The 25,489-nt window shown below is 51.5% G+C and overlaps 1 protein-coding gene and 1 pseudogene across 2 annotated transcripts in view; both read right to left on the reverse strand.

Annotated features, from left to right (window-relative positions):
• Nucleotides 1-1,801: 1,801 nt before the first annotated feature.
• Nucleotides 1,802-2,679, reverse strand: LOC149348498 (uncharacterized). Its single transcript, XM_089585846.1, has one exon. It carries the CDS (start codon nt 2,658-2,660, stop codon nt 1,959-1,961), a length of 702 nt encoding a protein of 233 aa, XP_089441972.1. The 5' UTR covers nt 2,661-2,679; the 3' UTR covers nt 1,802-1,958.
• A 521-nt stretch (nt 2,680-3,200) lies between these two features.
• LOC149348499 (THAP domain-containing protein 2-like) overlaps nt 3,201-25,489 on the reverse strand; it is a 35,229-nt pseudogene continuing 12,940 nt past the window's right edge. Inside the window, exons 3-12 of the transcript XR_016282583.1 lie at nt 20,133-20,291; nt 18,132-18,237; nt 17,189-17,256; nt 16,038-16,101; nt 9,542-9,713; nt 8,251-8,373; nt 7,623-7,747; nt 6,869-6,978; nt 4,059-4,257; nt 3,201-3,607 (exon numbers count right to left, since the gene is read on the reverse strand). The product of XR_016282583.1 is annotated as a THAP domain-containing protein 2-like (transcript). The remainder of the gene's footprint in view (nt 3,608-4,058; nt 4,258-6,868; nt 6,979-7,622; nt 7,748-8,250; nt 8,374-9,541; nt 9,714-16,037; nt 16,102-17,188; nt 17,257-18,131; nt 18,238-20,132; nt 20,292-25,489) is intronic.

The following is a 25,489-nucleotide window of genomic DNA, read 5'->3' on the forward strand; positions in this document are numbered from 1 at the left end:
TTGAGCCAAGAAAGGTTTTCGCCTTGAAAGTCTTGTAGCGAATGAGTCCGTTTAGGCAATTTTCTCTGAGAGCAAAGCAAATCGTTCCAGTGGAACAAGCGGAAGGTGGCGCCATTGTGGTCTACTCGGAAAAGGCGATAGGTGGGAAGACGGCAGAGACCTTCCGAATTGAGTCGAAACACGGCGAGAGAAGAGCTCGAACCCGAATAGGGTCACAAGTCAACCAGTAAGGCTCTCTAGAGGATTTAGTTCCCCTAAGGCAGCAGAAAGGTCCCAAGGAATCAGTTAAAACGAATTTGGCACTGACTCGTGCAGCGATCTCTTCGACGCTTGCCTTATCGCTGCGAAGTGCTATGCCACTGAAATGCACCTGGAGAGCAGTCGCATCGTGGGTACCAGCTTACCGAGGTGTTTGGCGGGTAAGTCCTCGCTGAAACCAGAGAGCACCGCTGGCGGCGACCACAAGCAGGTCGTGAAGAGTCGTTGCCAGGCAGTCTGCAGTAAAAGAATCCCCGGTTCAGTTCAGCCGATACGGAAGAAGCTAAGGGCCATGAAAACGATTGAATGCATGGGGGCATTTTAGTTTCTCTCTTGGCTATATTCAATAACATCATCATCATCAGCCTGACTACACCCACTGCAAGGCAAAGGCCTCCTCTCCTATGTTTCTCCAATTAAATCCGTCTTTTGCCAGTGGCGACCACCCTATCACCGCAAATTTCTTTATCTCATCTGCCCTCTTAACTTTCTTGCGCCCCGTGCTACGCTTGCCTTCTCTTGGAACCCACTCCGTTACCCTTAAGCATTTGCGGTTGTCTTGCCTTCGCATTACATGCCCTGCCCATGCCCATTTTTCCTTCTTGATTTCGACTAGGGCGTCATTAACCCCCGCGTTTGTTCCCTCACCCACTCCGGCCCCTTGCGACCTACGATTTTTCTTTCCATAGCTCGAAATTCAGTGACTGTTTGAAGTGGGACACAGCATCAATCCCTGCAATCGAGGATTGGCAACCAGAAGGCCACGCCTCATGATAAACTTGTGTCGCATTCGCACTTCGCACACTCACTTGAGGAACGCATGACTTCGCCCGCATTGCGTGCATTTACAAATGCAGACAGACAGAATTCGCCCAACCTCGCGGTGTGTGAGTGACACGGAAGCGACCCCTTCACCCTCACCTTTTTATGGGCTTGTTCCTTGGTGCGTAGGTGACTTCGCCAGGCGGCTGCTGGACGGTGCGGCGGCGATCTGGCTACGGTTTGGCTTCCGAGAAAGGCACCCAGTCTGGTGAGAGGAGACATGCGAAAGATAATAAGCGCAGAAAGAGATCGGTTAGATATAACTCCGCTTATTAATCGGCTCATACAAGGTTGCAAAAATAAAGTTAAGGCACCGGTGTGCGCCCACCAGACCGAAATAATAATTGGTGGCATGTTGTGGGGACGCCTTCGTCCCTTGCGTTCGCTTTCCCTCAGCGCACTAGTTTCCTGTAGTTAGCTCCTCCGCAACGCACCCTTCTCAGTTTGGTTACTCTAGCTAACAGGGGAGGGCGCTCGCGTCGCAGCGACAGCAGCGCCACGGATGGCGTGTTTTGCCGCTCGCGCGCGAGGGAAGGCTCGCTCTCTTCTCCCCGGGACCGGGAAGCGACCAAGGAGGATATATAAAACTTGCTGGAGTGGAAGCCGCCTATACGCGCCTATGCGGGAGAGTGAAGCCTTGGCGGCCATCTTGCCAGTGGCAAAAAGCAGCAGTGCGGAACCGCGCTCGTGCTTCTTCGCGCTGCCTATGAAGTTGCTCGCGTTTACAAAACAATGAAAGCAAGCGGTTGGGGTTGTAAACGTTTATTTTTCATCCATCAGCAGCCAACTGGCATGTAGAAAGCAGTTAACCTGAACAAATATTAAGGAAAAAAAGCTTAATAATCAGACGCACAGTAAAAATAATGGTGAGAGGCAACCTACTGGTGATTGAAGATAATCACCCTTGACAGAACTGGTCTGACTTTATTCTTGATCAATTCCCGATTTCGTTCCTTTGTCATGTGGTGTATCCTCACTTTCACGTACTCTTCATCGATTTTTTTGCACAAATTGTAGATATGATTGTCAAGCGGATCGAAGTCAAGGATGTGCTCCTCCAGTTTCTGGAACCACTTTTTCTCTGAGGACACACCCAGGACTTCCAAGATAAGGTGTTTTGCCCTTGCCAGCACCGTTGTAATGGCATCACATTCAGCCTGCAGCCGTCGCAGCCCCTTCTCAACTGCTTCACACAGGCCAATGACGTCTTGCGACGGCGAAACAAGTCCACCCCGGCTCTTCTGCTTAATTAAAGGCGAAAGCGCATCAGAGTGCAGGGCTGTGATGCACTGATCGCATGTTGTCGTTGCACTAACTTTTCGCACAATGAAGCCTGCTATATATGGCACCACGGCACCGACAAAAGCAGAAAGACTTTCGGGCCAGTCAATGCGATGTGTGTAGTCGTGGTCATCGGGCTGCAGGACTGATGACCTGCGCATGTCAGTGACCGTGCTTTTTGCATCTACCATGGCTACAGTAGTGGTTGAATTCAAGATGGAGACGATGTCTTGGGAGCAGTTTCCAGAATTGGAAGACGTCACTTCCGTCTGAACCAACAGACGCTTGTATGCAGCCATGAACTGCGCAGCTGTTGGATTGTTGCTATGTCCCCCTCGTCCACGTATGGACCCGAAGAAGTTCTCGGCGTGATCTTGACTGAGTTTGTGGGTCAGCAAGTATTTCAGCTGATCCTGGCCGACAAGCTCGTCGAACATTCTTTCGGTGCTTGCCATGCATATCAAAAAGCCAACAAATCCAGTTTTTTTTCAGTCCTTCTTTAACTGGACGTCCTGCCGGATCTCTCAGCCCGTTTATGTACGCCCGCGTCTCCAAAAAGAATTGCTTCCAGCAGGATTCATTCTGCTTACGAAGAGGTGCCTTATAAGACCTTGCTAATCGGTTCCTGGAGTTCATGATGTCGAACAAGTGATCGAAAATTCTAATAAACTTTGATGTTGCGCTGGCACCCTTGAATAGTGGCAGCTTGAGCACTTGAATTGTGGCAGCTTGAGCAACTTTTCGAGGAAACAAAATGCCTCACTCGTGAACCCAGGAGCTCCGTGGATTGATCGATACCAATCCCGAAGTGTTCGCTGTGACGGAAGGGCACCATTGAATTAGGATCGGACGTACTCGTATGCGGCTGGAGAATAAAAATGTAATGTCAGCGCGAACGCACGGAGCTCAGGTGGGTACTTGCCCTTTTGTTCGTTGCTTGCCCTGCACAGAAGTTGTTGAATGTCACTGAAAACGTAGATGCAAACACGTGCGAGCCTTCCTCGGACAGGAGTTTTCGTTCTCTGATTTCTTTTATGATTTCTTGTGCTGTCTCATTTCTCTTCGCAAGCCTTCGCTTCGTTTGCTGCAACATCTTAATTTTCTTCTTCAACTGTGTTATCTCTTCTTCAGAGGCACTGACTTTGTCCTTGTACCATTGTTTGCTCGGCGAAAACGCAGTTGATGGCTCTCCAACTTCAGGCATTTCGCAGTCTTGATGCTTGCGCTCTGAACGCTTCCTTTTTACCTGAAATGGACACCACATATTTTTGTTCAGTCTCAAGTAAGAGAAAAGTGTAGCTGCGAAAGCAAATGGGTTTCATTTCTTACCATGAACTTAGTGCTTCATAAGACGATTTTACAGAAGGGTGAAGGGCGCCTCCATATGACCACGCAATCACAATAACTGTTACCACGCAATCACAATAACTTCTTTTCAACAACGAAGCAAAAAATAGCGCGCACGGCACTCCTTTTTTCCGCGAACACAATTTTTCAGCACGATACTAAAAAAAAAAACCACTAGCGACAAGAAGCTCAGACGTTTCCCTCCATTTGCTTCCATCCACTATCCGACAAGAACCTTCGTCGAATCTCGACTTCGGCAGCCGTATTGATGCCACGAACACTTCTCACGTGAGAAAGGCGAATAATTCTGCCTAGCGTGTCATGGTTTAACATTCTCCAGTAATACTCACGGGCTTCTGTAGGTGCTGCGGAAAAGCAGGAAACACAGAAGGCACACTTCCCGCGCGCAGCCGCGTCGTCTGTCCGGTGCGGTCAAAGCACTCGGGCGCGAAGTGTACGGAGCACAGGCGATCTCCATCTTTTGCATGCCATCTTTCACGGCGAACGGCCCGCTCCCACAGGCTCCGCAGCTCGGGATCTTTTGGAAACCTGCCAGTAATTTAGGCACTATTATTTGTTGCACACATCTACCACATCAGTTTGCGCCGCTCGACAACGCGCGCGTAGGGCTCAATTGAACACGTTTTCGTGTACTTACAGGTGGAATGTGAGGCCACAACCCTTCTTCAGCCTGTTTGCACAACCGTAGGCAACGCAAGAGGCAACCATTATCAAACCGTTGGTGTTTGCATGCCCGTCGCGTCAGCTTGCACTCAAACAGCGCGCCATAGCAGCAGCGCGAGCCGGCGTCAAGCGCGCTTTCTGCCACTGGCAAGATGGCGGCGGCCGGCTTCACTTGACAAGCGCCCCCTCCACTCCAGCAAGTTTTATATATCCTCCTTGGAAGCGACCGGACGTTTGGCTCGCAGCTTCGCTCTTCGTCGGCGGGCGGCCTCGTGTGGAAACGTATTCCCCTCAGCTCGTCCCGTCCGACATCGGAGCTTTCCCTTTGCCCTACCGCGGGCGAACGTTCGCTCGTAACCGTGCTGGTGAGTCGGACTTCCTCGATTCCTCAGTGTATTTTGTTGCTAACTGGCGTTATTGTTGTTATAGCAATAAATGCCTTGTTTGTGTCAGCCAGTGTGTCGTTCCTTTTTTCCCGCAGAGCACGGCCCGCCGTGGTCGGCGTGCGCTCGGTAGCGCTCGCGACCACTGGGTGGGGTCCGCGCGGCTTTGAACTGTGTCGGCCGCGGTTAAACGGGGAGAACGGATTTTTCCCCCCTATGTTCAACCCCACAATGTCTAGCCCGAATATCGCACTGGCGCTTTTCTTGCTTGAATGAACGCGCTGTTTGGATTCGAACGCAATCGCTACGTGGTGAATCCGGTACCTCATTTAAAAGGTCAGTTGGTTTGAAACGCAGAGAACCGCTTTGAGCTGCTTCAGTCAAGCCAATTCAGGGCTGTACATACAAATATAAATTGCATACTCTAGGAGTCCATACCTTTCTTTTAGTCCAAAAATTTAAATTGTCGTCGTTGTGTTACCCGCGTGTATGCTTGCGATGTTAATGCTGAACTCGGGATGTATATTAAAAGCGTTTCATGCAAAGCACTACGTGACTACGGGGACAGAATGATTGTTTTGTGAAGGATTACCTATGCACTGTATTTGTCGCCGCAGACGTAAGCAGATACGAGAGAGCTAAATTGGTGCGCCTTAGCAGGCAGCACAGTTAGCTGCACAGTGATGTGAAGATGGGTTCGTTTTCCGAGGCTGCACCTCACACATTTTTCAACTAAACTCGCCCCGATGTAGCCATATTGAGTGCACAGACTCGAGCAGAGAAAAAACCAGACAGCCCCCTCAAGAACATTATCGCCATGACAGCAATCTTTGTGATTGTCACAGACAGTGTGCGATAAAATGTTGCCGTGAAAAAAAATTTGATTCAAGAGGTGCAATTAGTTATTTAGAAGCGAAAACACACACTTAGACGTCAAAATACCTATGCACGTCGATATAGTACATGGTCGTCAGAACAGCCTCGGATGTCGATCAAGTATGAGGACGTTTTTCGTTCGCATTGCTCCAATGCGGATCGCCGCAGTCATTTGAGAATTCTTTTTGCGAACAAATTCCATGAGTACCTGACAAACCCATTTCAGCCTGATGTTTCCTCAGCTTTCTTGCAATAATGGTGAAGATACGCAGTAGCTTCTTGCCCTTAGACACCTGTTCCCTTCCCACTTCGTCGAAAGTCATAAAGTGTTGCCCCCTTTGCTCAATCTTATTAAACACTTAAAGAACAAGCTCTGTATGATGAGTTTTGACGCTAGAATTCTTGACGAAATGGGAAATGCAGACTCAGCAGAGATGTAGTCAAAAGGAAAGGGGGATCGCTAGTCTTCAAGTATAGCCGTGCCCGCCGTGTTTGAGCCACCAACGGAACGGCGCAAACTGAATTGGAACATTTGGTTTATGGTTTGGGGGGGGGGGGGGGGGGGGGGTTTAACTTGCCAAACCGACCGGCTATGAGGGACTACGTAAATACGGGCTCCGGAATTTCGACCACCTGGGTTGCGCACGGGGTCGTGAACGTGCACAAACATCGCACAGCACACGGGCCTCTAGAATTTCGTCTCTATCGAAATTCATATTTGATAGGCTGTGCGCTAAAAAGAAGTTCACAGCAAAACCGATAGAGATGACAGGAAATCATACTGGTGTGGCACCACAGGGACAGAGACAGAGTGACAACAACACAAGTGCTTGTGTTGTTGTCACTCTGTCTCTGCCCCTGTCCCTGTGGAGCCACACCAGTATTAATTCGTACCAACTCGCCCAATTTTCAACCCTTATGACAGGAAAGAAGCGCATTCGACCGCCACGGATAGAACCCGCGCCTTTTGGGTCAGCAGCCGAGCGCCATAACCACTGAGCCAGTTCCATGCCTTAAAAACATGTATGTCACCGGTGTTTGTTAGGCAGATCATCTTTTTGAGATCGCCGTCCAAATTCAATGTTTGTATTCAGCGTGCGCTGAGAAGTACACCTGCGGGCATTCTCTGCGAGAGCGTGGGAGCCTCACAGTCACGGTGGAATAACTGTTGTGGCCTAGCCCCTCTGCATATAATCTGCGCCCACCGCCGTACTCACGTGGAAGACATCGCAGAATTTGGAGCACAAATGGGGGGCTTCAGCGCCGACGCGGTCCATCACGTGACGGCCTCTTTGCAGACACCCTTCGAACCACGGCTACATGAACCCTGGGGATAAAGGATATGATGGACCTCAGTCACGGTTCTCCACTGCAGGCGTACCCGCAGCATTCAGAACAGGTTAGCAAAGATTAGATAACGAAACCCACTAAATTGATAAGGACACAGCAGGCAATGCTGTAATGGTCCGTAACTGTCTACCGCAGCACACTGCATACCGTATTTCAGGACAGATGCACGCAGGTACTGGAAAGGAGCATCGGAAAAGGTGAGAAGTTGTCTGATCTAGGCAAATACTTTTAGGGGACATACAGCATCGGCTGCTGTATTAATACTTGGCTCGCATGCGAATTCTACTGTCTACACCAATGGAAATGATACGCCCGCTATAAGCCACGGGCTCCGCACCGAAACCGTTTTTTTTCACTAATCGTGACGCTTAGACTCAAGAAAAAGCTGGCAGTAGATGCTTTAAGGGAAGACAGACGAAGAGGGTGATGGCTATGCCGAAAAGAGATTATTTTCAGAGATCCGCTCTGACAATTATGGCACGTTAATTTCCAACCAAGAGTCAGGAAATATGTCCCAGGTACTCTCTACTGATTCCTGATTTCGACATCTTGACGCATGCTGCAAGTCTTGCCATGTGTTGGATCAGCGAAACATTGCTGCTATCGGAATGCCATACGTACGCATTTGTCGATGGCCTTTGACGACACACGTCCATTGCAGGCAGTCAGCCGCACACCAGAGAGCATCGCTGGCATTGGACACAAGGCGGCTGCAGGATTCTCCTCGCCTTGACCCGACCGACAGCCTGTGGAAACCAGATGCCCTCCGCTATCGCTAGTTGAAGTAAAAGGCGTTGCCTTTATGCGAAGCATATTACTAGAGCTACACTACAGCCCGTCGAGCGCGGCGGTGGAGCTACCATTGACCTTTAGCGTGACCACGTGACACCACGTGACAACATGACGTCACAGCAGAGGAGAGATGGGCTGCCGGCTCGCGCGGTCGGCCGCGGCGGTGGAGGCTCCACATCAGAGGCGCGGCGGCTGACCCCGTGACAACATGACGTCACAGCAGAGGAGAGATGGGCTGCCGGCTCGCGCGGTCAGCCGCGGCGGTGGAGGCTCCACATCAGAGACGCTGCAGCTGACCACGTGACGCTACAGCAGCGGTATAAAGCTCTGTGAGGCTTCTAAGTATGTCCGAGATGTCCTCCGCTACTTTGTGTTACTGACTACCTGACGCGTGCAGTAACTATCGCCGTGTACAGCGTCCTCTAAGCGTTGCTGAATTTTGGAACGCCATACGTACGTCTACTCGCCACTTGCCACCCTTTGATGCATCGCGCACACCTCGGGCACACCAGAGAGCACAGCTGGCGGTTTTTTAATGTTGGCGGTAGGAGGCCCCTTCGCCATCCGAAGCTCCACCATCCTGCGAGAAGTGAATGCCCTGCTTAGTTTTGTGCGCGACGTGAAAGGCCTAGCGTGGAGTCATTGAGCAAACGAGCTGAAAAATAGTTTCAGCAGCTGAAAAAGTTCTCGGCCGAAGCCTCGCTTACGCAACTCTCCCAAGCCGCTGACCTAATCGGCCAAATATTGGGAACGTATTGGCAAATGCCGGCCTACAACGCACCACGGTGAAACCGTCCATTTACAATATTGGGCCGCTTAACTGTCCTTTTCGGGATTCCACACCTGTCTCCACTTGGGTTAGAAAAAGTGGCATTCGACTTGTGTCTACGTCTGTTTCATTTTGCCTTCATATCGGCGGCTATAATGCACCAAGAGAGGGACATCAGCACGACATAGTTTTCCTCCTAAAGTCGGATACAACTTAAGTCTGCAGTGAAGCTCCGCCCACATTCAGCCTCCGCGCGCAGAATTCCTCCACGACGAAAAAGTAGTCTGTGGCTGAAACGTTTCTTGTTACGTAAACAAGAAGCTTAGCACAAGAAAAAAAGTTACGAGCTCTACCGTTTTGATACGTGGATTGTTTGATATAGTCAAGCATTCAAAAATTGATTTCGTTTACAGTTGCGATTCGCCAGCGGAGTAATACAAGACGCCGCGGACCGCGGCCCATTGTTAGCAACTGCTGTTTTTATAAGTTGTATCCTACTTTAGCATGTATTAAGGCGAAAGCCTTTAATGCCTCATACTGTCGTTAGAAGACGCGTCGGCAGCCGTGTCGGCAGATTTGTCCGCCCTTCGGCGTCACTGCTTAAAAAGAAACTGCGCCGAGGGTGGGAATCAGTCGAACCAGGGCCTTTGGCATTTGAAGCGAAGACGCTACCACTCCGCCACGAAGGCTCAAAGTTTCAGCATGAATAAAGGCGCATCTAGTGAATGCATGGGTTTCATAAATAAAATAAAAGGAATAAAGTCAAGAAAAGGAAAAATAAACAAAAATAAAAAATAAAAATAAGATATTAAAATAAAAATAAAAAACAATAAAATAAGAATGAAACAAAAATAACGAAAATTAAAAATAACTAAATAAAAACAAACAGTGCGCCAGGAAACGCTTTCGCCTTGCAGCACTTTAGGGAGGCAAAGTGCCCCCTGAATTTCTTCAGTCACGAGCAGAGCCGTCCCCTTACCCTGTGCACCGCGGCTGTCTCGAAGTTGCCAGTGCATGCACAGGCGGAGGTGGAAACCGTGGCGCTGCGCTGTTGCGACGCTGCCGTGACGAAGCCAGAGTGGGATCCTCCAATAAGATTCGGAGTGAATCTTACACTGGGCCACGATTGGCTTCCAAAGAAGACACCCAGACTGGAGGAGACAAAGACGAGATTCCGGAAGGCAGTGGTTAGAGACTAATTTCGCTATGTATAACATAATATTGCAGGCTCTGCAGTCTGATGTGCAGAGGTCAGAAGTGTGCGCGAAGCATGAACGATTAAAAAAAGAAACCCTTTCAAAACAAGCAACGTAGTCATTCTTGTTTTTGAACTCGCTGTGTAGAAGGTCAAATGGACATCCTGCAAAGCTGCAGCGCATAGAAGATACAACAAAACAAGGAGGAAAACCCAAACGGCTCGAAAAGCCCACGTAAGTGGACTCTGAAGTTGGAATATCTTGTTTGAGGGCAGAAAATCAGAGTGCCCACGAAGTAACAATGACAAAGAAGGGAATGCGCCGATATGACACTTCAAAATGCGATTCTAGATAAGTTATTGAATCATATGAATAGGTGTTCTTTCCAAAAACATTAAAAGTGAAATAATTATGAGAATTACGTTACTTTAGAGCAGCATGTTTAAGTAACGTTGTATGGTGTGGCAGAGGTGGGGCTCAAACAACCCTTTTCCCGAAGCGCATACCCAGCTTTCCCCTCACACATAGGGTGCCTCGATGCCAGCGGCGCTGGCATCGAGGCACCCTACCCAAAGCAGCGCCATCTGATGTCCGCTAGGAGATACTTTAAGCCTTCCACTTCAAAAAAGCTAGAGTGCCGAACATGGTCATTACCATTGTGGAGTCTTCCTTCTAGCTGCAAAATCTGGCCTAGAAATGGTCGGTGCGGTCAAAGCAACTATTTCGAAGGCAATGGGAAAGCAATGGGATGTACAGAGACTTCAAAATAACCTCAGTGATTTTCGCCGTTCAGCGCCACGCGCCATGTGTTGGGAGCGCTTGTCAGGGTCAGGGTGAACCGTTCTAACCATTGGAGGTGTAAAGGGTCGGTAGTGTACGCGGGGTCATTGGAACGCGGCTGGGGGCGCTCAAAGCGGAGCGTCTCCTTTCTCGGAACGCGGCCGCTTGCGAACGCGCCGGGAAATTCGGGTGTCCCCCCGCCCCGCGGTACCGATTCGCGCACGTGCTGGCACGAATGTGTATTTGTGTTTGTTTTTATTTTGTGGTGGAGAGGGTTCTTCACCTTACGGGAGCTGGAGCGCTGGTCAGGCTCTCCCTAAACCAATCATGTGAACATTGTAACATGATTGGAAGCCACGAAATGTGGGCCGGGCCTTTAGGGCTTTAAAACCGGGCCCCGGAGCTGGAAGCGGGGTTCTGCGCTAAGGTGAGATGCTAGGCATCTTCGGCAACGCCGAGTAGGGGCCTCCCCTAGTATTAGGCAGATCCACCTTTTTGTTGTTTGTCCTTTGCTGTTTAATTTGTCTCTAGTGCCTGAACTTGTATGCAATGTAAATAGCTGTACATCTTTGTGCCGTTTAATATGTCTCGAGTACCTGAACTTGTATCTCATACAAATATTTGTATATAAATCTTCAGTTATTGCCTTTTTCATCCCTGCGTGTGAACTCATCGAGAGACCGTCTCTGACCGGGCACCCCTGGTGCGAAGAAATAAGCTTCAGTCTTGAGAGTTAAACCAACCGTCTCTGGCGGGGCACCTCTGGTGCAAAGGAAAGGAAAGAGAACCTGTGGAAATTTACTGGCGCAGTCGACAGGATCCTGCGGCCATCGGAAGACGGCGCATCTAGAAGATTGAACGCAGGAAGACTGAGGGCAGGGAGAAAGGCGACGGTCAGGCGACAGCAGCGTTCGAGAAAGGACCTGCGGAGAGACGGCGGCAAGGACGCAAGGACCACGGCAGTAGTACAGCGACGCGAGACTGCGTCCGGTCAAGGATAAAAACGCGTCGACAACTCGACGGTCACCGGCGGGTCGCAGCAAGTGACGACAGTGGGCACAGGACCAGCGGCGTACGGCAGTTCATCGCAGCGTCCGGTGAAAGTGGCGGTGGACTGCGACGCCAAGGAGCTGGCAATGCGGATCGACGTATCGAAACCGTGAGTTTCCTTGGTCGCATTGTTCACGTCCCTGTGTTCGAGCCGGTAGGACAGTTGAGGAGTACAGACGGCGGTATGGAGGGCTATCCATGCCGGCCCTCACTCGATGTGAGGTACCAGGTTGAGTTAGCGAAGGCGCGCTTAGCGGACCTTCAGGCTCAACTCGCGAAAGTGAATGGCGGAAAGGCGCTGCTTCGTGAGGAAGAACCTCAGGAGGTTAAGTATGTCTTGAAGGTAATCGAAGCCAGACGCCAGCAGGTAGAGCTCGAGATTTCTAAGATCAAGGAGTCTAGGAGAGCTAGCCAACTAGCCAGGGAGAACGGCTCCGAGTCCCGAGCAGAGAGGTCGCCAGTGCTGGAAGGCAAAGGCATATGCCTGTCAAGCACAGGAAAAGAAAACAGCCAGAGAGAAGTAAAAAGAGAGCCAGCTTTCCGCGAAACTGGAATCTCTCGTGAAGAAAGTATCCTGACGGAACGCAGCGTCGCGGTGTTAGAGGCGGTGAACGCGCACTCCGACGATCCAGCTGCGCAAGTTAGCTCTACCCCAAATGACACCAGGGACGCGGACGCGAGTTCAGGATTGTTGGAAATCACTCTAATTCCAAAAACGCGGTCTCAAGCGGGCTGCGAAAAAGAGCAGTCGGTTCAGCGTGAAACGACCAGCGACGACAGACGTCAGACTGGCGAGCTAGGGATAGGAGGAGGTCAAACGTTGCCGCAACGGCACACTGTGCCAGGCATGTGGCATGAAGCGCCACGTAGCACTATTGATGGCAAAGTCCTTTCATTTGAGGACAGGGAAATTCGTGGCGACTTCCCACAAGGCAAATTAGGATTAAGTGGCTGCGAAAGAGCGCAGGTAGCCTCAGAGTTATATGATGCCACGAAATCGGCAAGCGCCTATAATACAGGGAGCGTAAATTTCATTGCATGCTCGTGCAGGAACGGGGCAAATGGCTCCAAGCGAGGCGAAGCAACAGAAGGCAGGGGCGTGGCTTTCAAATTGAAAGTCGCTGCGTGGAGAAGTACGTTCCGTGCTGCAGTATTCCAGATCAAGAGTAGCAAAACCGGCGTCAGTGGTAAGGTTAGACAGGGCAGGGGCTATGCTCCTTATGCAGCGCGCGGCTCGTACCGGCGCGCCAGAGAGAGCGGGCCCTCAGGTGCGTCGTGGGGTCAAAGGTTTGGACTTATCGAGGATCAGGACGTTGTTTTCGATCCTGAAGGGCAGCAATTTTTGAATTCTTGCCCTGCTGTGGCACCAGCCTAATGAGCCGAGTGGCAGTTAGGCGTTAATTGTGTTGAGACGCGTAGTGGCTCGAACGCACACAAGGACGCTCGGTGCGACTAAGGAGGCTCACGTGGCCACTTACGGACGTCGTGCGAGTGCTACTGAACGCTCAAGTTGCGAGTGTCTGTGTGTGTGCGTGTGCTCGTTCGCGAGCAGGACGAGGGTGTCTACTTGGTGGTGGTGAACTGGGTGCAACCCACCAACTTGGACGCTGTGTTACGGCGCACGGCAGGCATGCCACTGGGTGTATTTTAGTGTGCAATTTGCTTTTCTTGGTGCCCGTAAGCATTTTCTGTAATGTGTTGGTGCGCGTGTGCATTATTTTGCTTTTGGTTTTGTCGCTGCCAGTACTTGTGTAGCTGCGGTATGTCACCCACAGGGTGGTTTTGTGACCCGTACCGATCTCTTCTTTTTATAATTCTAAAAGTGGCATTTGAGCCCTTTGTAGAATCTTGGGGGGGGGGGGGGGGGCGTGTAAAGGGTCGGTAGTGTACGCGGGGTAATTGGAACGCGGCTGGGGGCGCTCAAAGCGGAGCGTCTCCTTTCTCGGAACGTGGCCGCTTGCGAACGCGCCGGGAAATTCGGGTGTCCCCCCGCCCCGCGGTACCGATTCGCGCACGTGCTGGCACGAATGTGTATTTGTGTTTGTTTTTATTTTGTGGTGGAGAGGGTTCTTCACCTTACGGGAGCTGGAGGGCTGGTCAGGCTCTCCCTAAACCATTAATGTGAACATTGTAACATGATTGGAAGCCACGAAATGTGGGCCGGGCCTTTAGGGCTTTAAAACCGGGCCCCGGAGCTGGAAGCGGGGTTCTGCGCTAAGGTGAGATGCTAGGCATCTTCGGCAACGCCGAGTAGGGGCCTCCCCTAGTATTAGCCAGATCCACCTTTTTGTTGTTTGTCCTTTGCTGTTTAATTTGTCTCTAGTGCCTGAACTTGTATGCAATGTAAATAGCTGTACATCTTTGTGCCGTCTAATATGTCTCGAGTACCTGAACTTGTATCTAATGCAAATATTTATATATAAATCTTCAGTTATTGCCTTTTTCATCCCTGCGTGTGAACTCATCGAGAGACCGTCTCTGACGGGGCACCCCTGGTGCGAAGAAATAAGCTTCAGTCTTGAGAGTTAAACCAACCGTCTCTGGCGGGGCACCTCTGGTGCAAAGGAAAGGAAAGAGAACCTGTGGAAATTTACTGGAGGTGAGCTCCAGACTAGCACCGGGAGACAATTGTTAGCGAAACACCACTCTTCCCTCATACTATGTGGTTACTGTAACCACTAGGACACGGCGACGATGTTTTGAAAAAATTAATATTTGGGCCATCTGCCACAAATATGTTCGAGACTCTTCGAAAACAAGAGACGACGTTTGCAATAGGAGTGTGTGTGCCAGAAACCTAACAGAGTTGGATTTTTTCCGACCCATAACTCAAAAAAAGGGCGGCCATTTCGAAGTGCCAGAAATGACTTATAAACGGGAACCCTGGGAACCACCGGGCCAATGAAATTGGCCTTTGCAGACCCGCTACACAACGTTGAAACCATACGCGTGAACGCCGATTGGATACGACTGCCCGCGAACGCAAATAACTTCCGCTTCGCGTAATCTGCCGCAGTCCTGCTTACACCAACAGAAGACTTCGCTACAAATTCAACTTTTGCCACAATCCGCTTTTCTGCCGCAGTCGCTGGAGAAGATGCGGACTTTCCCACTAACGTTCATCGAACGAGGCAGACCCCATCCGAAGGCTACGCTAAAGAAATGGTATCGCCACATGCGGGACATTGTTCAGTGTCTGCTGTACGTTGGAAACGCTTAGTTTTTAATGCGAGAGTATTATATGGCTCTGTCGCGTCAGCAAAAAGTGCCCGCGAATTTTCCCCGAATGTAACTGTGACAGATAGTGTGTGATAAAATGTTGCAGTGGGAAAAATTCAGTTGCTGAGGTGTAATAAATGAATTAAATGCGAAAAAATACACTTAGAAGTCAAAATAGCTATGGACGTCATTACAGTACACGGACGTCACGATAGCCACGGACGTCGATACAGTATCTGTACGTTTTGCTTTAGCATTGGTCCAATGCGGGTCGCCGCAGTGATTTCAAAGTTTTTCACGAACAAACTCCGCGAGTACCTACCAAACGCATTTCACCGTGTTCTTTTATCAGCTTTCTTGCTATAAGGGTGAATATCTGCGGTAGCTTCTTGACCTTACACGCCTGTTCCCTTCCCACCTCGTTGAGTCGTAAAGTGTTGAACCCTTTGATCAAACTTAAGCATTTGAAGCACAAGCCTTGTAGGGTACACTGTGACGCTACGATTATTGATCAAATGGGAAATTCACTCTGAGCAGAGATATCAAAAGGAAAGGCGGGTTACTACCCGTGAGCCGCGTCTGCCGAGTTTGAGCCACCAACGGAATAATTGGAGAAGTTATGTTTGTGGTATACCGGGGGTTTTAAAGTCCCAAAGAGACTCCTGCTATGAAGGCCGCCGTAGTGAAGGGCTCCGGAAACCTCGACCAGGTGGGGTTGTTGTGACATACAGTGTGTTATAAGATATGGCTGTGGGAAATAATCAGAACAGAGCATCGGGCCAGTTGGTGAGGATTCATACATGGCAACGCGAAAAAAAAAACAGGACCAAAGCCAACGAGGAGACACAACGCAGGCGTAGGTGCGAAAAATTGTTGATGAGATGTAGTTAGTTAATTAAATGCTAAAAAACACGAAAAACTACGCTTAGATGTCAAAATTGCTACGGACGTCGATATAGTATGTGGGCGTTTTGCTTTGGCATTGTTCTAATGCGGGTCGCCGCTGTGATGTCAAGTTTTTCACGCAAGCGCTACAAGGAATGCAGATTGTTGTAGCTACGAATTGCGCACACAAAAGAAACACACATGAAAAAAAACACGAGGGAGACTGAAAGAGCGCAAACTAGACAGGTAGTTAAGAAGAACTTCTTGTTGGGCGAGTTGGTACCTACAACAGTATGCACCTTTCGCCCAACAAGAAGATCTTCTTAATGCAGATTGGCCACTTACCGATGCAGTGTCGATGCGATGCTGTCCGAAGCCATCAGGAAAGCGCCGCGACATCCAGAGCCACCTGGAATGCAGGCATAGCGAATGTTGCGACAACGAAGGAATAATTTGTGTAAGAACAAAAATTTTTGCCGTCAACTGAGAAGAATAAGCCACAGCTACATCTGAAGCGCCAATTTTCACCCATTTGAACCTAATGAATCGCGAAATGCAATGCCTCATAGTGACACGCAAATCTTGTAATGGTGGTGCAACAATCCATGGTCTGCCACCATGGCCCATCCCAAAAAATTACAGGATTGCACTGAAGTCTGCTTAAGAGCGGAAATGCGGAAGCCTTTCCCTGTCCTCTCTTTCTCCCTCTACCAAGTAATGTGCGATGTCAGCGCATGTTTTAGAACCCCAGCTGGACGAAATAACCGGAGCCCTTCCCTACGGCGTCCCTCAAGGCCTGAGCCGCTTTCTGAAGTTCAGCACCTCATAGCTTCAGTCGCCCTCAAACCATAAACCATCTCTTTCTCCCTCAATTTTTGTTGGTCGCTTTTTATTTTAATTTGTGTTTTGTACTATATTTAATTTTTTTCTTACAAATTTATTTTTTTTGTTGTTTTTATTTGTTTTTACTTTTGCGGACGCCACCGATGAGCCGAGAAAGGACTGTTTAGCCAGTTGGATTGCTATGCGGCTAGTGTTGGATTGGCTAGCTACGGATCTGTCTTGCCGGACGAACGCCACTCATGAGCCAAGAAAGGCTTTCACCTTAGAATTATTTTAGCGAGTGAGTCTCTTCTGGCAATTTTTCTCTGGGCGCGGGCGGCAAATCGGACCACTGGAACCAGTGGAGGGAGCCACTAAAAGGTGGTGGTCAACTGTGGTCACGCCAGTAGCCGGGGAAACTTATAGCGCGTAACTCAAAAGTGGAATAAAGAATAGTAGCCCGGTTTTAAACTGCACCGACACATTGGCCTACTCGGAAAAGGCTATATAGGTGGCGAGAAGGCAGATAGCTTCCAAATTGAGTCGAAACACGTCGCGATAGTTCGAACAAGAACAGGGACACTAGTCAGGCAGTAAGGTTCTCCGGAGGATTTCGTTTCCCCAAGGTAGAAGAAAGGGCCCAACCAATCAGTTAAAACAAATTCAGCACTCACGTGTGTGACGACGCCCTCTGCGCTCGCTTGCCTTATGGCTGTCCGAGTGCTGTGCCACTGAAATTCACCTGGAAAGTAAAAACAAACAACATGGGTATCACTTACGGGGGCTTTGACGGGTAAGCCCTTGGCGAAACAAGAGAGCACCGCTGGCGGTGACCATTAGCAGGTCGTGCAGAGTAGCCAACAAGCAGTCTGCGCCGAAAGAATGCCCTGTTCAGTTCAGCCGACACGGAAGAAGCCAGGGGCTGTGAAACCGAATGAATGCATGTAGCCATCTTAGTATCTCTCTCGGTGATGTTCAATAACTCATCAGTGGCCTGAATACACCCACTGAAGGGCAAAGGCATCTCCAACGTCTCTCCAATTAATTAACCCCGTCCTTTGCCAGCTGCACCTGCCATGTCCCAGCAAACTTCTTAATCTCATCTGCCCAGCTAACTTTCTACTGCCCCCTGCTACGTACGCTTGCCTTCTCTAGGAATCGACTCCGCTACCTTTAAGGAGTTGCGGTTGTCATGCCTTCGCATTACATTCCCGGGGCAAGCCCATTTCCTGCTCTTTATTTCGACTATGATGTCATTAACCGCGTTTATTCCCTCACCCACTCCGCCCGCTTGCGGTCTGCAAGTTACATCTATCATTTTTCTTTCCATAGCTAAAAATTCGAAGCAACTGCTCTGAATTCAGTAACTGCTTCGCTTGGCTTCAGCGACTGTTGGAGGTGGGACACAGCACCAAACCCTGCAATTCAGGATTAGCAACGGTAAGGCTAGAAGCTGCCACGCCTCATGATAAACTTGCGTCGTCGTCGCACTTCGCACGCTCATTTGAGGTATCCATGACTTCACCCGTCTAATGTGTATTTACAAATGCGGACAGACAGAGTTCGCGCCATCTCATAGTGTGTTGGTGACCCGACAGCGACCCCTTGGATCCTCACCTTTTCTAGGTTTTGCTTCTCTGTGCGCATGTGGCTTCTCAAGGCGGCTGCTGGATGGTGCAGAGGCGATCTTGAAACGCTTTGGCTTCCAAGAAGGGCACCCAGACTGGGCGAGAGAAGGCAAGCGAAAGATAATAAACGCAGGAAAATACAGGCACGAAACAGGGACAAAACTCCACCTGTTACATCGGCTGATATAAGGATGCAAAAGTGCAGTCGAGCGACCCGTCCGCTTGATAGCAGATCGCGATAACCAGTGCGGTAGCGCTTTCCTTGCTTGAATGGAAACGTATTTTCGTCCGAACGCAATCGCTGTCTGATGAATCCGGTACCTTTTTTAAAGCGCAGTTGGTTTGCTACGAAGAGAACCGCTGGAGCTGCTTTTCGACAAGCCAATTCGGGGCGGTACATACAAATATAAATTGCATACTTTATGATTGTATACCTTATTTTTAGTCTAAAAATTCACAGTGACGTTTGTATGTGCTACCAGTCTGTATGCTTGCGCTTGCGATCCTAATCAACTCAGGGAGCAGACTGCTTTTTTGAAAGCGTTTCGCGCAAGCAGTATGTGAGTACGGAGACAACGATTGTCCCTATTTTGTGCAGGATTACCCGAGCACTGTATTCGTCGCCGCAGACGCAAGGAGATGCGGGAGACCTAAATTGGTGCGCCTCAGTAAGTGGTACAATAGCTGCCCAGGGAAGCGATACCGGGTGCGTTTTGCAAGGCTGCAGCTCGTAGATTTTTCGTAGTGGCGGACGGCGCCGGCTATGCGTTTCGGCTTGGGCGTTCGGGAGAAATGGCGCCAGGAACGCGCACAGCTAGGCTGAGCTGGTTACGAGGGACAACGGCGACGCCTCGAAACGCATGAGCTTGCGCGAAAGAGCTGCGCTCTGAAACACTGTGGCAACCTTCGCTACCAGTACTACGGCAGCAGGCACACGGTCAAGTGCCTCACGCTGGTCACGTGATGACACGTTATCGTGAGTTATTGGCATCACATGACCTTATGTTGGCTGTCTATGCCACGGAATCGTCCGTTTAACAGTTCTTGCTGCAAACAAGGTTCCCAACATGGTATGTGAAGACAAGAGCTGCATGCTACGAAGAGTCTTCAAGGGGAAACTTTTCTTCGTTATCCTCACTGTGCCGGAGATTGGTTTATTGGGACTTAACGTCCCAGGGCAACTCAGGCTATGAGGGACGCCGTAGTGAAGGACTCCGGAAATTTCGACCACCTGGGGTTCTTTAACGTGCACTGACATCGCACATTACACGGGCTTCTAGAATTTCGCCTCCATCGAAATTCCGCCGCCGCGGCCGGAATGGAACCCGCGTCCTTCGGGACAGTAGCCGAGCGCCATGAGCTCTGAGCCACCGCGGTGGGGCCAAAAAAAAGTCAGAGTAGGTTTAGGTTGAGGTTTATGGAGGCTTAAAGTCGACTCAGGCTATGACGGACACCGTAGGAAGTGAAGGGCTCCATAGATTTCGACCACCTGGGGTTCTTTAATGCGCACTGACTTCGCACAGTACACAGGCGGGTGCGATAGTAAGAAAGGATAGGGATAGGGCGGCAATATACACTATGTGCAATGTTGGGGGTTCTGGAAAGGATATGCCGACGTCTCTCGTCGGTCCTGAAAGGCACTCTGCCACATCATCTAATCCTGAAGCTGTGGTAAGAATGTTGCAGGGAGCCTAAGGGATTCCTTCACTACTTTCAGAATATTCTGCAATGGGAAAATTGCTAACATCATAAATATTCGAATAAGATTGCGCTGAAAATCTTACAACACAAAAGAGACAATTCCCCACTTGTGTTTGCGATACACTTATCTTTTCACTATCCTCGACGATACCACATTAGCTCTCATCAAAAGTCACTCATCCGTCCGCGTAGTGTGAGGAAGGCTGCGACGATGATGACAGCAACTTGCAGCCACTCAGACGCTTACTCGAAGCGCACGAATGAAGCCGTGTACAAACCGCGTGCTTACCGATTCTGGTGTGGAGTATACGCTGGGTTGCTTGGTGGTGTCAGTTATCCTGCAGCAGCGGGCAGGCCGCTTGTAGCACCCACGTGACGACCGCACAGCCGAAGCATACACCCTCTTCTTCTGTACCCAGGGTCAGGCCGATACGGGCTCTTGCTGCTGCTAACGTACAAAGTCACAACGTCAGAGTAAAGTTTCAGGTTCTTCTTCTTCTTCTTTGCACCAGGGGTGCACCGCCAGAGACGGTTGGTAACTCGAAGACTGAAGCTCTTCGCACCAGGGGTGCCCCGTCAGTGACGGTCTCTCGATGAGTAGAGATGCAGGGATCAAGGGAAACTTAAAGGTTTATATACATATATTTACAATGCATACACAAGTTACAAGTTAAGGCACTAGAGAGATATTAAACGGCAAAAAGACAACACAACAAAAAGGTGGAACTGGCTAACACTAGGGGAGGCCCCTACTCGGCGTTGCCGAAGATGCGTTGCATCTCACCTTAGCCCAGAACCCCGCTTCCAGCTCCGGGGCCCGGTTTTAAAGCCCTAAAGGCCCGGCCCACATTTCGTAGCTTCCAATCATGTTACAATGTTCACATGATTGGTTTATCAAGAGCCTAGCCAGCCCTCCAGCTTCTGTAGGGCAAAACGCCCTTTCCACAAACACAAACGCACGGTCGTGCCAGTACGTGCAGAGAAGAACGTTCTCTCCACCACAAAATAAAAATAAAAACAAACACAAATACACATTCGTGCCAGAACGTGCGCGAATCGGTTCCGCGGGGCGGGTGGACACCCGTACTTCCCGGCGCGTTTGCGAGCGGCCGCGTTCCAAGGAAGGAGACGCTTCGCTTTCAGCGCTCCCAGCCGCGTTCCGATGGCCCCGCGTACACTAACGATCCCTTACACGCCCTTCCTAAGATTCTACAAAGGGCTCAAATGGCACTTTTAGAATTACAAACAAAAGGGATCGGTGTCTGACACGAAACTACCCTTCGGGTGACATAACATAAACAAAACATACACATTCAAATGCGCGTTTCACTCCTGTAAATCCAGCGCATTCACCGAAGTCCAAGCTGTCGCGCTGCGACCAGTTGCACCAACAAAACCAAAAACAAAAAAATGCACACGGGCACCAATGCACACTTACACACAGTGGCATGCCTGCCGTGCGCCGTAACACAGCGTCCAAGTTGGTGCGTTGCACCCAGTTCACCACCTCTAAGTGGACATCCTCGTCCTGCTCGCGAACGAGCACACACACAGACACTCGCAACTTGAGCGTTCAGCAGCACTCGCAAGACGTCCGTAAGTGGCCACGTGAGCCTCCTTAGTCGCACCGAGCGTCCCTGTGTGCGTTTCGAGCCACTACGTGTTAATCAACCCGATTAACGCCTGACGGTCACTCACTCATTAGGCTGGTGCCACAACGGAGCGATAACTAAAAAGTTGCTGCCCTCCAGGATCGAAAACGTTGTGGTATTCGATGGGTCCAAATCCCTCATCACGCGACGCCCTTGAGGACACGCTCCTTTCGGCGCACCAATACGAGACGCGTGCTGCGTAAGGAGCATAGCCCCTGTCCAGTCTAATCATATCAGTGCGGCCGCTTTTGCCACACGGGATTTGGTGTACTGCAGCACGGAACGTACTGCCCCACGCGCTGACTTTAAACATGAAGGCCACGCACCTGCCTCCAGCTACCCTGCCTCGCTTGGAGCCATTTGTCCCGTTCCTGCTCGGGCAAACACTGAAACCGCCGCTCCCTGCTTGATAGGCGCTGGCCGGCCTCGTGGCATCGTCTCCTGCACGAGCTGACTCGCCGTCGCTTGACCCGAGCTTACCTTGTGGCAAGTCGTCACGCATTTCTTTCTCCTCGAAGGACCTGGTCGGACGCCCATCGGGTGCGTTCAATATTTCCGCGGCGCTCTGCCCGATAGGCGCAACAGGCCCACCTCCGTTCTCTGCCTCAGATGAAAGGCTCTTGCCATCAGCAACGCTACGAGGCCCTTCATGCCCTATGACCGACACAGTGTGCCGTTCCAGCAGCGTTAGCCTTTCCCTTTAGATCACTCTCCTGCTTGGTTTCAGAAAATTTGGTCTCGATTGGCCCTAGACCATCAGAATTGGGCTGCTCTTTTTCTTTGCTAGCCGCCCGCAGGGGCGGAAAAGCTGTGATCCCTTCAGAAATCTCGTTTTCGCTCTCTGCGGCATTTCCTAACAAAGAGGCGTCCGCGCATATCGGCTGATTGCCTACAGCGACTTGACTGCTCTTTCCTCCACCTGTGCTTGAGCAGCATAAGTCTGTCTTCCAGCACAGGCGGCCTCACCTCTCGGGACTCGGAGCCGTTCTCCCTGGCTGATTGACTGGCTCTTCTATTCTCTTTGATCTGAGAGATCTCGAGCTCTACCTGCTGGCGTCTTGCTTCTATAACCTTCAAGACATACTCAACATCCTGAGGTTCTTCCTCGCGAAGCAGCGCCTTTCCGCCATTTACTTTCGCAAGTTGAGCCTGAAGGTCCGCTAAGCGCGCCTTCGCTAACTCAACCTGGTACCTGACATCGAGCGAGGGCCGGCATGGAAAACTCTCCATACCGCGTTCCGTACCTGTCAACTGTCCTACAGGCTCGAACACATGCACAGGAACGCTAACAATGAGACCAAGGAAACTCACGGTTTCGATGCGTCGCCCCGCATTGCCAGCTCCTTGGCGTCGGAGTCCACCGCCACTTTCCCCGGACGCTGCGATGAGTTGTCGCACGCCGCTGGTCCGCCGCCGGTGACCGTCGAGTTCTCGACGCGCTGCTTTCCTTCAACGGACGCAGTCCCGCGTCGCTGGACTACTGCCGTGGTCCTTGCGTCCTTGCCGCTGTCTATCCGCAGGTCCTTTCTCGAACGCTGCTGTTGCCTGACCGTCGCCTTTCACCCTGCGTTCAATCTTCTTCCTGCGCCGTCTTCCGATGGCCGCAGGATCCTGTCGACTGCGCCAGTAAAGTTTCAGGTTCTTCTTCTTCTTCTTTGCACCAGGGGTGCACCGCCAGAGACGGTTGGTAACTCGAAGACTGAAGCTCTTCGCACCAGGGGTGCCCCGTCAGTGACGGTCTCTCGATGAGTAGAGATGCAGGGATCAAGGGAAACTTAAAGGTTTATATACATATATTTACAATGCATACACAAGTTACAAGTTAAGGCACTAGAGAGATATTAAAAGGCAAAAAGACAACACAACAAAAAGGTGGAACTGGCTAACACTAGGGGAGGCCCCTACTCGGCGTTGCCGAAGATGCGTTGCATCTCACCTTAGCCCAGAACCCCGCTTCCAGCTCCGGGGCCCGGTTTTAAAGCCCTAAAGGCCCGGCCCACATTTCGTAGCTTCCAATCATGTTACAATGTTCACATGATTGGTTTATCAAGAGCCTAGCCAGCCCTCCAGCTTCTGTAGGGCAAAACGTCCTTTCCACAAACACAAACGCACGGTCGTGCCAGTACGTGCAGAGAAGAACGTAAAAACAAACACAAATACACATTCGTGCCAGAACGTGCGCGAATCGGTTCCGCGGGGCGGGTGGACACCCGTACTTCCCGGCGCGTTCGCGAGCGGCCGCGTTCCAAGGAAGGAGACGCTTCGCTTTCAGCGCTCCCAGCCGCGTTCCGATGGCCCCGCGTACACTAACGATCCCTTACAGTCAGTATTCCGGTTATTCGGTACCAAGCTTGTAGAGGCAATGTACAGGCGGCTCCAGAAGTTCTGGGAACAGGGAAAGAATAAAAAGAGCTGAATTTTCTAACTACTGTAACGGCATACGACCTACGCTAACCAAGAGCGCGCTAAAGAAGAGGCGCGGGGCGAGCGCGCGGCGCTAGCGCGCGAGGTAGAGAACGAAAGAGAATCGCCGCGGCCGGTTGTGTCTGAGTCTCCTGTGTCTGAATCTCTGTGCCTTTCTCTGCGCGGGCCTGCCGTCCCGTAACATTTGGTGGCAGCGATGGGATCATGCCGCTGAAACGCTCCCAGAATCAGGCACCCGACGCGCCAGTCGACAGGACTCCGCCACCAGCCGACGGCGCCGACGACGCAGCGGCCGGCACCGCTAGGCCTGGGCGCTCGGCGAGGCTCGGTTCTCCGCAGCGGCTGGACGCCGGTATTGAGCGCCTCCTGGATATTGTCAATCAGCGGATGGACGCGTGGTAGGCCCGTCCGACTGCCCAGGCTGGGGGATGGAGGCGATCCGGCGCGACTTCCGTCGCCTTCTGCCAGTCGAGCCGAGCACGTGTCCGGTGCCTCTGGACGTCCCCACCGCCGCTGTACCCGGCTCTGCCGTCGCTGTACCTGCGGTCGTAGCAGCCAATAGCGTGCTCGGCGCGGGCGCATCATTGGACGTCGTGGAGCTGCCCACGTTCGACGGCACCATTTCGTGGGATGCTTACCGCATCCAGCTGGACAGTATTGCGGCGGCGAGAGGCTGGGACGAGCAGATGAAGGCACGGATGCTCGTCGCCAAACTGAGGGGCCGCGCGACTGAGCTGCTGCAGAACGTACCGCCCGACCAGCTGGGCTCTTATACTGTCCTGGCGGGCCTCCTCGCCGATCACTACAGTGCCTCAGGTCACCCCCGTGGGCAGTACCACCGCCTGCGAGTCCGCCGTCAAGAGCCCGGTGAGACATACCAGGACCTCGCCGCCGCCAATGAACGCCTGGCTCTGCAGTCGTTGCCGGGGGCGCCTCAGAACACCGTGGCCCTGGTCGGCACCGAGGCGTTCGTCGACGCCATCCGACTCCCTGAGGTGCAGCGCTTGGTCCGCTCTGGGCGTCCTGAGTCCGTCCGCGCCGCCATGGCGCTCGCCGTCGAGGCGGAATTGACTTTGCTGGCCACGCGGGGGTCGCCACCGTCTGCTGAGCAAAGCGTCCCGGCGCAGGCTCCTCGGATCTCAGTCCCCACAGCGGCCTCTACCCGACGCAGGCGTAATGACACCCGCACGACCTGCTTCCGCTGCGGCCTGAGGGGACACTATGCGAGGGACTGTGCTGGCCGTCCGACGTCGGAAAACGATTCGGTGGAAAGGTACCCCCGGATAAAGTCCGTCCCCGCACTCCTTAGTTCGCTGCGGCCCCTTCTTTCGTCGGCTTCGATGACAACTGAAGCTCCCTACGTGCTCGTTGACGTCGTCCTGCTTGATCGGCACGTAGCGGCCTTGGTCGACACCGGAGCGGCTGTCAATGTGCTCGACAAATCGCTTATTGTCAACGCGCCCCACCTGCTTCTCCCAGCCGCCAAAACCCGGCTCGTAGCTTTTAACGGCGCCCTGGTGGAGCAAGTCGGACGTGTTACCGTCAACCTGACAACACTCGGAAAGACCAT

Source organism: Amblyomma mixtum, chromosome 4, assembly GCF_055824585.1.
Source record: "Amblyomma mixtum isolate Tamu chromosome 4, ASM5582458v1, whole genome shotgun sequence".
In the NCBI taxonomy this organism is placed as follows: domain Eukaryota; kingdom Metazoa; phylum Arthropoda; class Arachnida; order Ixodida; family Ixodidae; genus Amblyomma; species Amblyomma mixtum.

Excerpts from the sequence above, each read along its gene's own strand:
- LOC149348498 (XM_089585846.1), bottom strand. The coding sequence starts at position 2,660 with ATGGCTGCATACAAGCGTCTGTTGGTTCAGACGGAAGTGACGTCTTCC.